The 17346-nt window shown below is 51.8% G+C and overlaps 3 protein-coding genes across 3 annotated transcripts; 2 read left to right on the forward strand and 1 right to left on the reverse strand.

Moving 5' to 3' along the window:
* Nucleotides 1-2381: 2381 nt before the first annotated feature.
* On the forward strand, nt 2382-7361 carry SAPIO_CDS3636 (ABC transporter transmembrane region; the record flags this gene model as incomplete). The annotated part of the gene is made up of 12 exons (XM_016786390.1): nt 2382-2570; nt 2641-2718; nt 2778-2805; nt 2899-3043; nt 3118-3172; nt 3239-3745; nt 3836-3930; nt 4008-4779; nt 4860-5439; nt 5505-5683; nt 5789-7252; nt 7335-7361. 12 exons carry the CDS (start codon nt 2382-2384, stop codon nt 7359-7361), a joined length of 4119 nt encoding a protein of 1372 aa, XP_016644396.1.
* A 569-nt stretch (nt 7362-7930) lies between these two features.
* Nucleotides 7931-9397, reverse strand: SAPIO_CDS3637 (Uncharacterized protein; the record flags this gene model as incomplete). The annotated part of the gene is made up of 3 exons (XM_016786391.1): nt 7931-8824; nt 8885-9025; nt 9143-9397. The coding sequence occupies 3 exons, from the start codon at nt 9395-9397 to the stop codon at nt 7931-7933; spliced, it is 1290 nt and encodes a 429-aa protein (XP_016644397.1).
* A 3240-nt stretch (nt 9398-12637) lies between these two features.
* On the forward strand, nt 12638-14515 carry SAPIO_CDS3638 (Uncharacterized protein; the record flags this gene model as incomplete). The annotated part of the gene is made up of 4 exons (XM_016786392.1): nt 12638-13464; nt 13571-13676; nt 13779-13835; nt 13904-14515. The coding sequence occupies 4 exons, from the start codon at nt 12638-12640 to the stop codon at nt 14513-14515; spliced, it is 1602 nt and encodes a 533-aa protein (XP_016644398.1).
* Nucleotides 14516-17346: the final 2831 nt, after the last annotated feature.

Below are 17346 nucleotides of genomic sequence, written 5' to 3' on the forward strand. Positions count from 1 at the left end.
ATCCATGCTAGGTAGCCGTCCTTCCCTCTTCCGTACAGGCTGCTTTCTGAGATGACCGAGCCAACGTCCGACGGGTTTCTATGAACGGTGGGATGGCTTGGATGCTCTGCATATGCCACAGCTACTGGCTGTACAAGAGTTCCACATAATGGTGGGTTTTGCATGCGCATCTGATGCCTTGGGATTGCCTGGGCCATCGCGCCTCTTAACAGCGACGAGGCGGAGAATATCACGTTCCTAATAGAGGTTAGCTAGAGGAATTCCTCGATCTGGACGGACCGGGAGAGGATATAATAGATATAGCAATATTTCTAATTTCCACTAAGGGTTCCGGTTCGCGCCATGTCGGTTGCCGACAAAGACTCGGAGCATCAAGAACTAAGGCCAAGGCTGGCGAGACGTGTATTCGGATTAATCCATAGGTGTTAGCTAACTTGCAAACACATTCGACAGTGACTGGCGGCTCAGCGCCATTCCGGTCCGGAGCTTTGAGTTCTTCGAGAAGCCGGTAACAACCCTGTCCTATTATACAGACACCTGGGCCACGGTTCCGTAGGCCAGACCTGGAGCCGGACGGCACGGCTTCCCACCTTACCGTGCTGTTGCTTGAGGGGCGTAACGCGTTCTCCGGCCCTCTCATCAAGAGCCACTTCGCCGGGTCGGGCAAGTCCAGAGAAACCATTTGTGTCTTATCCCCTCAACACGCATTTGTCTGCTGATTGATCAGACGAGAAATTCTTATCCGATCAGGGCTGAAGGTTCCGGACATTCTTCTTCTTCTCTCTTTCCCTCTTTCCCTCCTTATTTTTTGAAAGAAAAAGAACGGCAGCGATGACTCGGATTCCCAATGCCATTCGCTCTTTTGTGGTAGGCTTGTATGAGATCGCAGCGTGTTGGAAGAGCTCAAGGTAATGTTGGGAGGTCCATGTCTAAAAGTAATTCGGGGTACCGGGGGAATGTGGAACCCGAGAATCGGGACTTCTTTCCCTGGTTGCAGTGCATCGACTGTTACGTAAGGTAATATTTTGGAACAAAGGTACATTGATTGTTCGAATTGGGTTGGTTCAATGACCCGCTTCCTTCGATCATGCCCCAAGCCTGCTCAGTGCGACAATGATCATGGATCTGTGGGTTCGGGTCACTCAACTCTGTCCCCCACAGGTCATTGGTCGCCCGAGGACCTAAGAAGCTAATTCCGTTCCGTCTGGAAAACGTGGCGGACTGACCAATCGTATTCGACCCAGTTGAGATTACGCGAAACGTCGCATGTTCCTATTTTCTCTTTTCCTCGTCTGGAACAGTGGAAGCACCCAGATGACCAGGTCATCTTGACGCGCAAAATAGTCCGATTGGGATCTAGGTGGCAACCTCTCGAGGTGAGCAGGAAAACTTGACACCTTTCAAGAAGATGAATTATCCATTTCAACTGTTCTGCCTCTTATTTATTTTTGCAGTGACATACTACGACATACTAGTCTGCTATGAGGCGAAGGTTGATGCTCTTGAAATGTTGCTGCCTGGCGGGGATGGCAAAGATCGGGTCAATCAGTACTTCGTATTATCCGATATCAGACAAAGAGGCCAGCCAAGGCCAAGCTCTCTTTCACAACCAGGGTGAGGCGGTACTTCTTCTTGGCCAGAATGCCGCTTGTAGCTGGGGTACATCATATCGATTGGGGTTCTACGAAGTATAGTAGCCAGGATGCAAGCCGGGGAGCAGAGTCATCTATCTTTTCCGTCCCTACCTCATGGCAGGCTTGGCAAGCCCTGTGCAGGGTGTCTTCACAGAGCATGAGTTGATGCCAGCAACACGAGAAATACGGCCCTCTTCCCCTGGAGACCCGATTTCACCCTGGGTCTTGACAGAGAGCTAAAATTGCATACTATTGCCAGAAAGGGAAGTAAGATGTACTTGTACACCTTTAGGAGTCTAGTCTATTTGAACATCCCCTCTCTTCTTCGCATTTCATCAGTTCAGAGTCTCTTGGTCCTGTCCTTGGGTCTTATTTTCGGACTTCATTCTCTCTTCAAGAACCTATTCTTCTCTATTTTTGTTTTAATTTTTTTCTTCTTCCCTAATTCTACGTTGGTGGACGCTCGTGGCGCTTCTTCTCATACTCACTCCCCTTATTAGCTCCTTCATTTCCCTCTTTTTTCATCACCCTAGTCACGTCTCCCGCCAGTGAAGCCTGCCGCATCCTTAGGCAGCCGAATTATTTATCGAGATATTCTTACACGACGTCAACGTCTGGGAATACAAGCTCGAGGGATACGGACTGCACTTCGTACGGGAAACTGTGATTGCAAACAAGAACGCACTCCTCCTTGTTTGTCCTTTTACCCTACTCCTGTCCCTCCCCATGACCGCCACCTAGAACGCCATGAGTGAAAAAGAAATCACGCCCGCGGAGCCGCCGCCTCGGGCTTCGGACGCGCTCAACACTGGGCAATCCAAACCCGAGACCACGGCGGGGTCTGATGACACGGCTGTCCCAATGCCTACAGAGGACAAGCTGGACCCCAAAGCTCATCCTCAACCCGAAAGGGAGGCCGGTTTCAAAGATCTAGTGGTAGGTTTCTTCCTAACAGGAGCTTCGTGGGCTCTTCGTCTTGGTGAATAGTCACTAATACCAGATTCAGCGCGTCTTCTCTTATGCGACAAAATGGGACTATATAGCCTATCTCATTGGAGCCGTGAGCTCTATCGCTGCAGGCGTTGTAAGTATCTCAGCTGCAGAGAAGATCTATAGGTGGCTCAAGGCTAATAATGCTGCTAGTCTCTGCCGTTGGTAATGGTTTTATTCGGTACGCTAGATGCCCTGTCCAGCCAGGACTCCCCGTGGTTGCCATCATGAAACAACGTCTTGCCGCGCATTTCTTAACACCAGCATCGTCTAGGTCAACTCATTGAGAAGTTCCAGGCCTTTTCCGCTCCTGGAGCGTTTGATCCGGCCGCTTTGGACCCGTCCTCTTTGTCTCCAGAGGCACGACAGGCGATGGAGGATCTAGAGAATGACTTCCGGAAGGAACTCAACCGACTTTCGTCAGTTTCGCCAGTATCCCTCGAGAATGCTGCGGCCTTGCGCTCTTTCCGCTGACTAGTGCTTTCGTCCGTAGCCTCTTCATGACCGCTCTCTTCATTGTTCGATTTGGGTGCAATTATATCAACAAGGTACGACGCTCGGGTTTTCGATCTTTCACGCTCGCTCGTGTATGTCGTCTAACGCCAGTACTTCAGGTCGTTTTCCGCATGGTGGGCATCCGGATATCATCCGGCGTGCGAGCCCACTTTATGCGCGCTCTCTTCGCCCAGTCGATCCATGTTCTCGATTCCCTCCCCCCGGGTACTGCCGCTTCCATGATCACGACTACCTCCAACACGCTGCAAATCGGCATCTCTGAGAAGCTCGGCGTGCTGTTGGAGTTTACTGCCACGATAGTGGCGTCCCTAACCATCGCTTTTATCTACAGTTGGAGCCTGACACTCGTGTGCTTCTCGGCCACTGCATTCATCGTCATCACCTTGGGCGTTCTCCTGCCTCTTATCTTGAAGGGCGTTGCTAAGTTCAACAAGGCTGAAGCGAAGACGACAGCTGTGGCTACTGAGGCTCTTGGTAGCATTCGCATGATTGCTGCCTGTGGCGCCGAGTCCCGCATGTTGAAGCGCTACACAGAGTGGTCCGAGGAAGCAAAGAGGTTGGCCCAGAAAGTGTCTCCTCTTTTGGCTCTGCAGTTTGGTCTCGTCGTAAGTACTAGCAGTTTTGGCTGCTCTCCTTACCGACTACAAACCTGTAGGTAGGGGATGGAGTACTAACAGAGAGGTGGGAAACACTAGTTCTTTGCGCTATGGGCTGTCTTCGGTCTCGCCTTTTGGTACGGTATCAAGTCCTACCTCGATGGTCGGCTTGGCGGCGTTGGAGACATTGTTATGTACGTAGTCACCTTTCTCTCCATGGTGGTGCTGTGAGACCGGTGTTGGGATGCTGACTTGTTTTTGTTTTTGTTAGCGTCCTCATGTCCTCGATGATGATGGTCATGTCCATGGAGAGAGTCTCGTCGCCCATCCTGGCCCTCGGCAAAGCCACGCTCGCAGCATGCCAATTCTTTATCGTCATCGATGCGCCGCCTCCTAACCCTGGCCACCTCAAGGAACCTGATGTTTCGGCAAATGACGACATTATCTTTGAGAAGGTTACCTTCGCCTACCCGAGTCGGCCCCATGTTAAAGTCCTCGATGACCTTGATCTCACCATCGAAGCCGGCAAGCTTACAGCTATTGTTGGTCCTTCTGGTTCCGGAAAGAGCACGATTGTGGGTTTGATCCAGCGATGGTACTCTCTCAATGACCAGTACGTTCTCGAAAAGGCCATTGGAAAGGAGGAAATGGACAAACGGAAGAAGAAAGAGAAGAAGGCCAAGGCCAGAGCAAAGAAGATGAAGAAGGGCAAGGCTGTTTCCGCCGATTCTGATTCCTCCGACGAGGAAGATGACAAGCCCCACAACGCTGAGGAGCATGGTACTGGCGAACCTGTCAAGAATGCCGGCCGGATTATCAGTGGAAAGACTCAAATCGACGATATCGAAGCTATCTGGTGGCGAACGCAAATCGGCTTGGTACAACAGGAACCATTCCTCTTCAACGACACCATTTACAACAATGTTGCTTATGGTTTAATCGGCTCTATTTGGGAGGACGAGCCTGAGGAGAAGAAGCGCGAACTCGTCAAGGAAGCTTGTATCGAGGCCTTTGCCAACGAGTTCATTGACCGATTGCCCGAGGTAAGAACATTCCAGCGTTGATATCTAGTCCGGCCCCCCTGGCTAATCGTCTCTAACCACTTCTCTTCCACAAACCACAGGGATACGACACCCAGGTTGGTGAGTCCGGAGCGAAGCTCTCCGGTGGACAGCGCCAGCGGATTGCGATCGCGCGTTCGATCGTGAGGAAGCCGAAAATCCTCATCCTCGACGAGGCCACGAGCGCCATCGATGTCCGCGGAGAGAAGATCGTGCAAGCCGCTCTCGACAAGGTCGCCAAGAATCGCACCACAATAACCATCGCCCATCGTCTGTCTACCATCAAGAAGGCAGACCGAATCATCGTTCTTAAGAAGGGAAAGGTGGTCGAAACTGGCACCCACGATTCGCTCCTTGAGAACCCTGAAGGTGTTTACTCCGGTCTTGTCCTCGCGCAGAAGCTGAATCTCGGTGATACGGCCGCCGATGATGACTCAGAGGACTCGGACCACAAGCTCGACACGGTTATGAGCCGCGTGAGGAGTGGTGCGCAATCTGCTACGGAGGAGGGTAGTGAGAAGAAGAAAACGGCGGTAGAGGCGCATCGGACCTTCTTTGCCAGCTTTGGCCGTCTTCTTCTCGAGCAGCGTAGCCAGTGGCTCTTTTTCGCCCTCACAGTCTTCTTCGCTGCTTGTGTTGGAGGTATGATATGAACCCCGCCGCCTCCCTAAACAGCATGTTTCTAACAGCCATTGCTTCCTGAATAGCCGGTATTCCCATCATGGCCTGGCTCTTCGCTAAGATCGTTGTCGTCTTCAACTACGCTAATGATCCGGACAAGATGAGTTCGGAAAGCAGGTTCTGGGCTCTGATGTGGGTCGTCTTCGCCGTTGCCATCGGACTCTCGTATTTGTTCATGGTAGCCATCGCCCAACGCGCTTCAGCAGTAAGTCTTCGCGCACCTATCTCCCTCTCTCCAGCCGGGAAATGGCCTCGCTCGTGTTTATGTTGTTGTCGGTGGAACATAAGCTAACCAGCCCGTGCTTAATAGTTTGTCGAAGATGCATATCGGAAGGACTATTTTGCCTCTATACTCTACCAAAAGATCTCTTTCTTTGACCAGGAAGAGAACGCTCATGGCATCCTTACTTCCCGAGTGTCGGGAGATCCCAAAAAGATGGAGGAAATGGCAGGTCTTAACGCCGGAATGGTGTACTCGGCCGTCTTCTCTCTTTTGGGTGGCCTGATAATCGCCTTCATTTTCTCGTGGAAACTGGCTATTCTGGCGTTCTTCGTCACGGTGCCAATCGGTCTGGCCTCCGCCTTCTACCGTATCAAGTACGAACTCGAATTCGACAAGATGAACAACGAAGTGTTTGACGAGAGCTCCAAGTTTGCTGCCGAGACGATTGGAGCGTTCAGAACGGTGTCGTCGCTCACTTTGGAGAACACTATCGCCACCCGTTACGAAAAGCTTCTACAAAGTCACGTCGTGACCGCTTTCCGCAAGGCTCTGTGGACTAGTCTCTTTTTCGCCTTTTCGGACAGCTCGGGCTTGGGATGTCAGGCGCTCATTTTCTGGTATGGTGGTAAGCTCATGCTCGATGGCAAGGTTGACAATACCTCTTTCTTGATCTGCATGATGGCGGTCATCCAAGGCGCCGAGAGCGCAGGTCAGGGTCTTAGTTTCGGCCCGAATGCGGCTCAGGCGAGCGAGGCATCTAACCGAATCCTCAACATGCGCGAGAGCCGCAACACAGACACCGTCGCTGGAGACGAAGGTATCCCCGACACCGATGGCGGTGTCAAGATTGAACTGCAGGATATCCACTTCAAGTACCCTACTCGCAACGTTCCTGTGTTTAAGGGCCTGAACATTACTATCGAGAAGGGCCAGTTTGCGGCGCTCGTCGGCGCCTCCGGCTGCGGCAAAACCAGCATCATTTCACTCCTCGAGCGCTTCTACGATCCTTCCCAAGGCCGGATTCTTGTCAACGGTAAAGACGTTCGGGATGTTAACGTGTACACCTACCGTAACTACCTCTCACTCGTTGCCCAAGAGCCGACCCTCTTCCAGGGCACGCTCCGTGAAAATATCCTCCTCGGTGTCGATCCAGAGACCATCACGGACGAACAGCTCCACACCGCGTGCCGCGACGCCTCGATCCACGACTTTATTGTGTCCCTACCCGATGGCTACAACACTGATGTCGGCAGCAAGGGTGTTTCTCTCTCCGGTGGTCAGAAGCAGCGCGTGGCCATCGCGCGTGCCCTCATCCGCAACCCCCGAGTCCTCCTCCTCGACGAGGCGACGAGCTCGCTTGACTCCGAGTCAGAGAAGCTTGTTCAGGCGGCCTTCGAGCGCGCTGGTAAGGGTAGGACTATGGTTGTCGTTGCGCATCGCTTGGCTACCGTGCAGAATGCCGATGTCATCTTCGTCCTTGGCGAGGGCAAGCTTTTAGAGAAGGGTAGCCATGCTGAGTTGTTGAAGGCTAAGGGTGTGTACTGGAATATGGTAGGTTTCTTTTTCCTTTCCTTCCTTTCCCTGTGCCATATCTGCCATGAGAGTTCAGCTGCTAACGTTTTCCGTTTTACAGTGCCAGAGCCAAGCTCTGGATAGGTAGGAGGAGGCCGAGTCATGGTCTCGGGGATTCGATGCATTCGAAAAAGGAAAAAAAAAAAGTTTATTTGTTGTCTCATCCATGATACCTCACTTCCTTTCAGGGGATCTTTAGCCACACCGAGTCGCGTGTGAATGGCCTCCCCTCTTGTTACTCGAATTATTGTATTTGTATCATTTTCTTTTCTTTTCACCACTCCAGCGCGTTTATCGATGCATGAAATAGAGCAACACATCCCTGCTCCCGACTTCCATAGTTTCTAATACACGCATATATTTGCAAGGGGCATAAATGTAAGAGGAGAGTATCATTATAAGCTTGTATGAAAGACCATGAATATGTGAAACCTTATCTAGAATGCGCCTAGCACTCCTTAACGGCCAGAAAGCTGTATACCACCAACGCGCATCCAAAGTCCCGTCCATCCAACCTCCAGGCCCGAAACCACCATGCAATGCAAATTACTAGAGCAAGAGACAGAAAGAAAAAAAAAAAAAGAGGGGGGGGGGGGGGATCTGATAAACAAATAGGTGCGTATACGTCTGCCCCCTTCCATCCGAAGCGGACGAGCTTTAATTCGCTAGCTCGGCCTTAACACCCCAAAACCGGTCCAACTCCTGCATAATCTGCCTCGAATGCGTCATGACGAAATCATGCCCACCATCCACAAGAGTCCAAGTAACCCTATCCTCGCCACCGACGAGATGAAGGCCATCACTGCGGTAATCGTCGGGGTTGATGATCTCGTCGTCCCTCGCGAGGAGGATACAGGTAGATCCGGGTTCCCTCTCGCCAATCTTCACCCAGGAATCGTGCTGGTCCATGAGGGGCGCATGGCGCAGGCTCGAGAGGAAGGCGGGGACGAATCCGGCGTGGTGTTCGGCCATCCAGGCGATGTAGTCGAGCACGCGCTTCTCGAGGGCCGTGACGTGCTCAGGGTTGGGGGGATCGGCCCCCTCGGCGGCGCCCAGGTCGGCTATGGATTTCTGGTGGTGATGGTCGTGGTGTTGAGAGCCGGATCGATGTAGCGCGGTGTGGAGCTCGTCGGCCGACACGGCAACCACATCGTCGGGAGATCCAGCGCGGTTGGGACTCGGAGTAGCCGACTTCTTCTTCGTGACGCTACTAGCGATGGGTTTCCGAAGCCGAATGCGCGCAAGCTCGCCGACGAAGCGGTCGGGCACGAGACCCGAGCGGAAGAGCACGCGACTGACGATGCCGAAGTTCTGGGGCCGGATGAGCCCCGCGGGGGCGAGGAGGACGAGTGACTCGACCATGTGCGGGAAGGCGCTGGCGAAGTGCACAGCTATGCCGCCGCCCATGGAGTAGCCGACGAGGCGGAGGGAGTTGGTGCCGGTCCAGGGGAGCGGGGAGGAGGCGAGGGCGAGGAGGGCTTGGCTGACGTAGAGGCGGGCGTCGTGGGGGAGATCGCCGACGCCGTCTGAGAAACCTCGGCCGAAGAGATCCTTTTAGAAGTGTTAGTGGACAGAAGGCGGGAATTGGGGGTGGGGTTGGAGAGTTCGTACGAAGAGCATTACGCGGTAGCCTCGGTCGACCATGGCTTTGGCGAGTCTTGAGACGGTCATGCATGAGGTTGAGATGCCGTGGATGAAGAGGACTTTTTGGCCGTCTTCGGGTCCCCATTCATATACTCTTATACTGCCATACTAAATAGGGACAGGAGAGTCAATTTGGGTTCTTTCTCTTTCACTTTTTTTTTTTCCTCATTCTTTATTTTTTCCCTGTATTCATCGCAAACGGCTTTTGGTTTGAGTAAAACGTACCGGTGTAATAACATCACGCGCACCCGGATACGAATCGGGCTTATATTCCAACTTGGCGACCTCCTTCTCCGAAAGCGCCGGGATCTTGGTCTGTAGGGGATTGGGAATGACGGACGGTCTGCGCGGATACAGGACCGAGCGGGCGAGGGCCATGGTGGTGAGGGTCGCGAGGATGGTGATGGCGACTATGGCGAGCGCCGCGCGAGTCGACTCGTCGGCCAGGTCGAGGCCGAGGAAGTCATAGAGAAGCGACATTTTCTTTCTATTGCCTCTGTCTCCGTGTGTAAAGTCCTTTGATCAAGGTGGGAAAACTGGACGCGAGGAGCTTCGGTCTCGCGCGTAGTGTAGGGACAATTTAGTGGACGACAAGACTACGTCACCGACCGAGCTGTTCTGGTGCGCCTAAACTCTTGTACCAAACGTCGGGTGTAAGTCGCAGTCGTCAGTCGGGCAGCGGCACTCGCAGTCGAGTCGGGGTCGTGGGAGCAAGAAAGATGAAGACGGTAAAGGAGGGAGAGCAAGAAGAAAGGAAGAGAAGAAAATAGAGAAAAGAGAAGAGAAGAGGGAGATTCTAGGAATTACCAAAACGGAAATAAGCAGCAAACTTTCCATAAAGTAAAACGGTGTCTGGCAATTGCATTTGGGGAATGGTGAAGCGGTGCCTGGCCTGGCGCCAAACAGGGTGTGTTCTGCTCCATCCTCAAAGTGGAACTGGAACATGGCCTCGGAGGCTTGGGCCTGACAAGGCGCAGCCAGCATTACGGAGTACATGGAATGATTGATCAATATCAAAATGGGCTGGCCTGGGCCAGGTAATTTCCTTGGTTCCCGAACCACAAGATCATACTCCTTGCAAGCTTGGGCTGGCACTCCCCAGACCCCCTTTTGAGGCCTATCGAACAAGCAGGTCACTCAGCCCTGTCCATGCGGGCAACCTTGTGAGCTCTCCCAAGATTAGTTTATGAGAGATACCTCATGATCGTGGAAGATGATGTAATTCCCTCCCCTGTACGAAGTATCTTCCCACCTTTCCCATCTTTTCTCTCCCTTTCCCCACAGCCCAACTCCGGGCCGGAATGTTTCTCAAGTCCGAGGAATAATGATACCCTGGAGATTCCCCAAATGCTGGGTTGAAAGCATCAGAAAGTTTACGCAGTCTAAAACGTGCTTGCCTAATTCAGCAATACTGAGTACCTGGTACCGTACCTGGTACCTGTGCCACTTTGCACTTCAGACGTCAACATGAAGTCTCTTTTTGCTGGCTCTTCCACGTCCCACTCAGCTTCGGTCTCGCGACCATGTGTCGCCAACACGTGTTCGAATCGTTTGTATCTGCGAACTCCAAGTCTCTCCGAGAGAGTCGAATTCTTCCACGACTGTCACTGTACAAAGTACTTGGAAACAATCGAACATCAATGATGTTTAAAGCCTCGACTTCGCCGATGACAGGCAGTCAGCTAAATGCATTCGAATTCACTTAAATGGTGTCTTCTCTCTAGTCCTCACTTAGTACGCAATGTATCAGATTTCCCACACCTAGTTGACTCCGACTTCGACCCAAAATATTAATAGTACCCAGCCGTATTAGTCTAGGGCTTTTGGCAAGGTTATCAAGAATGCTAGACCCTGCGAACTTGCGAAGGTACTATTCCCGGATCAACCCCGGTATCATCGAAGGGTGACTGCGAAGGAGGCATTTTAATATGTAGCCCCGTAGTTTATCAATGGTAGGACAGAGATGCGACAGTCTCACCGAGCCATGTTACTTATCATCCCCAAACTCCGGGTCGTACGGAGTAGACCACTGAGAATCCGGAGTGGAATTCGCACCCACTTCCTGATCTACGGAGTAGGTATTTCTTCCCTAGATGGCGAAGACGATTGACACAGCGCAATCGAACCCTTCGTTCTTAAGGACCGAGTAACATGTTGCCCTTTGCTTCGGCCACCATGTCCCAAGGATCTGTCAGATGGGATATACCATGTTCATCACTAGAGACACTACAAAGATGTTGCATACAAAATCGAGACATGTTGCAGAAGACATGATACCCATCACAGGGTGCATCAATAGACATTATTCTATGCCCTAAGGAAAGGTAGATTGTCATTTCGCGGGCGACTGTTTGAAGAAAGAAACACGGTGCCTAGACGGCTGTGATAGCAGTAAGCTTCAAATTTTGGATGGAAGATCCCCGTACTCATAACTGAACTACGCGGTTCGAGGGGGCGGCGTGGAGGCCACTCAGGCCAAACCGGCCGGATCGGAGGAGGAAAAAGTGATGTTCTGCTTTTTCCCCTTCTAGCTAGTAATTTCATTATTCTAGCCACCGAGATACTTCAACTCTTGGGAACGGTGTTCTGAAGATACCGTGCGTGAATTTCTCGGCCATCGTCTTGGGGTTCCCTTATTCGAATCCACCCTGTGCACTTTTTTTGTTTCCCCCTCTCAAGTTCAGTAGGTTTTTAAAAGTATCTTGCTTCCCTCGGTCTGAGTAGAAACCTCTTCTTGGTAGGAGGTGATGTACGTTAAGCGATAATGGTCCGAAGTTATCAGAAGCTGACTGTTTAAGTAGTGTAATCATAGACAGACCTACCTCACTATTTTCGAAGCTAAAAGGTTAATCCTATCGAGCTATATTTTAGTCAAATAATCTTTGGCTATCGAACTGGTGATTTTACTCTCGAGGGCGACCCGGATATGCCGGCCTGGATTCATGGACTTCAATGCCAGTCCGCATGAACCCGGGCTCTTATGAGTGCCTCCATTCGCGATCGTATTCTATTTTAGTTTGAGATTGGAGAAATGATACCCCGCTACCTGTATTACGGAGTATCTCGATTATCATGCTTGCCGGAGTGTCCTACTAATACAGGAGCCAAAGTGCAGGCGGGCTTGGCAGTTGAAGGTGCGAAGTTCGTATTTGTACGGTATTCACACGGTGAAGTAACAGGAGTGCCAAGCCAATGCCACTCCTCTGACGCACGCTAATCCTCAGGCGGCTACAGCCAACTAGCGGTCGTCTTAATAACATTGACGACCAGGCAAGTGTTGCAAAAGATAGGCGGGGCTTCCATCCGATTTGACCACTCCTTAACAACCAACAACAGCAGACACGCGACTCTGACTTCGCCACAAGCCTTCACCATCTCCCAAAATAATTTTCGCGGTCGCCTTGGATTCCTAAGTTTGGGGCGAATGTCGTAAGTCCTACCGGGATCCTTAATTCCACTTCCAATGTTATCGGAATCTCAGCCTTGCCGCCCTGCCTTCCGTCCCCTCGACGCTGCGCATCTTCCACACTGACTGACCATCACGATCCTCCTCCTTTAGGTGCCCGCAATCAGAGAGGCAGTAGTCCTCGACAGCGCCTCTCCGCGTTGGTCAATAAGGATTTTTATTAATTCGTTTCGCTTTCCGCCCTGTGATAGACCATCCGACTGATCTACGATCGATAACGATTGCCGTACTCCGTCCCACCCATATGCGTCAGAATGCCCACTTCTGCCGATGAGGGCAGCAGCCCCCCGGCCGACCCTTCGGCCGACATCAATGATGCAGACGACCACGAGTCCTCCTCCTCAGGGAGCTCTTACATAGGCAGCGACGCTCCTGCCGTGCCGAATTTCAATTGTCCATGGAGGACAGAAGAGTTTCATGACGAAGAGTGCTCGAGATACTTTGACTGTCCGACACACCTCGTCGAACGTCGTCTCTCTGAGTCCGGGTCGTTGAGTCAGCGGGAAGATACGGTTGGACCCGGGCACGATGATGTCCCATCCTCCGGTAATGAGCAAAGAAGCTCCGACAGCGAACATGTGTCAGACACTAGCTCTCTTGAACAGGAAAGGGCCTCGAGGTCGACATCCCCTGTCCAGCAGTCAGAAGAGGAACCACGCTACCGCGATCCTGCATCTGCATCTGCACCTACTCTCCAGAATACAAGCGGCGATATCACGAGCACAAATCCCGAACCAGCTGCTTCCAATCCCGTCCTCTTACTACCCACCCGAAATGCGAGCCTCCCTCACCCTACTACGAGCGCATCCCAAACTGTCGACGCCAGTCAACATTACCGCCGCTTTCCGAGTCCTCCACTCCCGCCAATTCCCCAGCAGAGGAGTCGTCCAAGCACTTTAGAGTTGCCTTCCTCCTCGCATAACCGGGGAGATCCTCTGGGTTCTGGCACGTTCGCATCGGGATCTAACTATCAAGAACCCCCGGAGATCATTCTACCTCGATGGCAGCCCGACTCTGACGTCACTTTCTGTCCAATCTGCCGCTCACAATTTAGCTTCTTTGTTCGCAAGCACCATTGCAGGTTCGTAGCCTCGTCATTTTACTTCCAGGACAACCTAGCTGACATTACTCGTTGCTTGCTACAGGAAATGCGGGCGCGTAGTGTGCAATTCATGCTCTCCCCATAGAATCACCATTCCATACCAGTACATCGTGCGGCCGCCTAGCCAAGTGCGCATGTCCCAGTTGTACTTTGGTGAGGACGGCTTACCCTACGGTGATGGAGGAGAGCGCGTAAGACTCTGTAACCCATGTGTACCAGATCCCAACACGACTCCTCCTTTAACGGTGACGTCACCAAACCAACACTCGCCTCGATCTCGGCATCGATCTCAGAGCATTATGGGTAATGCGCTGAGCGACCCTTACTCACGTGGTCGAAGCGTTACAATGGTGAGCATTTCTAGGCCTAGAGAATTTTGTGGTCAAATTGATGGGTTCCATTGCTAACTTGGAGGCAGAACTACCCCGCCGCCTCGGGGTCTAGACGCCCCTTCACGTCGACGGAGAACCAGATTCTCGCCGGTACCCCGCCTGTCTACTATTCATCATCGGCATCGGCATCGACATCCCAGCACCCTTCTTCCCGGATGAGGTACCGCGCGGTCAGGGATTCTGCGACCGCATCTTCCTCAAGCCAAAGAGCATTACCGCCCACTCCGCAAATTCCGGAGGAGGACGAATGTCCGGTCTGCCACCGAGAGTTGCCGTCTCGCACCCTCCCTAACTTTGAGGCGTTGCGAGAATCGCATATTACCTCTTGCATTGCCTCTCATAGTGCCTATGGAAGTAGTACTAGCGCCGCGGGCGAGGGCGGCGGATCTCCTGGAGACGGGACGGCCCTCGCTTCCCCCAGGTCCATAAGACGAACGGGCATGTTCCCATACCTAGCGACAGAAAAGGACTGCGTCGACTCGGCCGAGTGCACGATCTGCCTCGAGGAATTCGAGGTTGGCGTGCCCATGGCGCGACTGGAGTGTCTCTGTCGTTTTCACCGGAGGTGCATATCAGCATGGTTTGTTAACCACCCTGGTCGTTGCCCCGTTCACCAGCATGATAGTTACGGTTATTGAGACTTTTTTTTGTGATCTCTCACCTCTGGCCTTTATACATTTCTTGGTGTTTGTGGGAATTTTTGGGGTTTTGGTTAGGAGTTTCTTGTTGTGGGTGGCTGTATTTTCCGCCTCTTTTCTTTGATTGACTATGTCGTGTCATGTTTCCTTAATTTTTCGCTGTCTTACCCACCTGGCGATGACGGGATTATAGATGTCAGATTAAACAAACACATGTCCAGACTCTGTCCGTTGGTAGGGGCTTCTGCGGTGGGAAGCTAGTAGGATTCCCCATACCCTTGGGATAGTGGATCGCAACCTCCGCTCATTGATTCTAGAGCAATTAGGAGAGCATAGTGGTGTTAGTGGATAGGAAATAGAAATCTCATCGAATGGCACTGCTAGATGTGCCTCTATATTATGTGTGTGGGTGAAGGAAGGTATCATCCCCATCTGCCCAAGACCGCACCAACGGTCAAGTTCGCTGTCTCGGCCCCATATCCATAAACCAATTCATACCCCTCGGTACAATAAACTTATAAACTACCCCGAAGAAGAAGAAAGAAAATGAGGGGGAGAAAGGAATAGGAATCTACATGCGGTGGGGGACATGAATGGCGAAGTCGTCAGCATCTTAATGTACTTGGTACGTGGGGGCGGAGGGGGCTTAATACTTCTGACACTGCAAGTCAGATAAGACTAACGAGATCGAATGCAACAGCGGGAATAAGCGAAATCGATCGCGAACATGAGACATCACTTTTATTCCCTCACAACCTAATAAAACTCGGTGGCTTATTAGCGAGAACACTATGACTTATTACCTCTCGGCATCTTCCTTTCTTTTTTGTGCACGAAGATTTGCCAAATTCGAGTGGCTGGGGGGATATCGTGAAAAGTGCGGCTGGGGTTTTGGGGCTTCACAGATCTTCGGGGCTAAACCTGCAAAAAGATCGATTTGATGCACAGTCTTGGGAACTCTTACCTGATAGGGGCAGCCGAGAAAGGTTTGGTGTCATATGCAGCAGGAGGTTTCTATCGATGCTTGACGACAAGGAAGTGATCGTTAGGGCAGAGGTCTGACCAGGATAGGCGAATTTTTTTGAACAGGAGGGTATCTGACTCCGAGAAACTTGATCGACTATTCCTTGATGTCAGAAGTACGTATAGTAATATTGATTCTTTCTGTTTACTTTGTATGGGAAGATTGAAGTTGAATCATAGATGAAGTCACTAGCCCACTTCACAGAGGCTTTGCGGTGTCGTTGCAAGCTCCAAAAAGAAAAGGCAAAGAAAAGGGCAATTGAGCAAATCTGACGTCGGGGAATGTTCCATCCCAAACATTAGTCGTCCGTGATAGTGGCGGATTGAACTCTTAGTTGGTACCTCAGTACACTAGTGTAGAGCCAGCGGGATGCACGGACCGCAACACCCAATGATGCCAACCGAGTAATAAACGTACAAAGAAAACTAAGTTGACGGCACTCTGACATCAACCGGTCATCGGGAAGAGGCTGTCCAAGGACTGGGAGAGATTGGACGTCTGTCAAGATCGCCGATCGCTTGGTGGTTTTAGACTGGAGATGAACCTTGAACTTGCAATATGTCGCTTCTCCCGCAGCGGAGGAATCGCAAGTCCCGGAGAGTGTGGATATCAATATCTCCTGTTCAATTGTTCGTCCCACGACGGTTCAAAGAACAGAGTCCACGGGCATACCGAGGTGTGCGCCGTCTGGAAGTTACTCGTTTGGTGTGGTTGGGATTTAGCACTTTTATCTATTTGGAAGGGATTGCGCGGCAAGACCCTTCATGGTCTGTCAATCTATGTGGGGATGCTGAGGTACACTATGGGTATGTACTAGTGTACATAGATTACTTCGGGGGGGGGGGGGGGGAGAGAGAGAGAGAGAGCGTAGTGTCGGGGAGGGTGCGGGTTAGCGACAGCTGGAGGTGGGTTGGAGGTGTAGTACATTAGAGGCGGCACCCTTGACCAGCTGAGAGTGAAACTAACACCGAGTGGCTAAAGTGGTTGGGTCCAATTCACGACATTGAAGTATCTCGGTCTGTCCATCCGCTTGGGCAACCTTGTGCAGCTCGGCACGAGTAGGGTTGGAGAGTTCGGAGAACCCACTGATATTCCGCTCTTCCTTCGTACACTACAATTCGGCAGTCCCGCAAACCCCAGCATCGAATCGGGCTTACCCTGTGCGTCTTGCATTTTTCCAAGCTCCAGTGCGTACCAAGACCGAACGACCCAGGACACCCAGGACCAATGGTCATCATCCTAGGGTTTTTGGGGTCCAGCGCGTTGGAACTAGCCCGGATCGACAGCCAGCAACGGAAGCTGGGAACATGTTGTAACCCCAGCTCCTGCGGACTTACATTTGCCCAATTTCATGTCGATACTTCTGTCACCTGTGTGATAGTGGCAATTTTTAACGTTTTTTCCCACAACAAAGTAAAATTACTTCTCCCAGCAGACACCAGACACTAGGACGAGAGCTGAGTGCACTGCCTTTGTGGAGCCGCTGAGGGGGCTTGGGGCAGACTGACCGACCACCTCTTCTGGGGGACAAGTTGTCAAATTGAGCTTGGCGCTCGCAGAAACTCGTTAGTTCAGTCATGAGCTTCCTCCTTTGAACTCCGACGATTAATACCTTTGGGCTTGTTGATGGTTTTCGTAGCTGCCGATCGACTGTCAATCAGGCGAGGATGCCCAGAAACGTCGGGATTCATGTCCGATCTCCGCTCGAGAATACCACTGAACCCCCTCGACAAGGCCTACTCTCTGGAGGGAACCCACGCTGCTGGCGACCAGGTCGCTTCTACATTCTGTCCCTGTTTCGTGGCTT

The sequence above is a fragment of the Scedosporium apiospermum genome, assembly GCF_000732125.1.
Source record: "Scedosporium apiospermum strain IHEM 14462 chromosome Unknown SEQ_SAPIO_0088, whole genome shotgun sequence".
In the NCBI taxonomy this organism is placed as follows: domain Eukaryota; kingdom Fungi; phylum Ascomycota; class Sordariomycetes; order Microascales; family Microascaceae; genus Scedosporium; species Scedosporium apiospermum.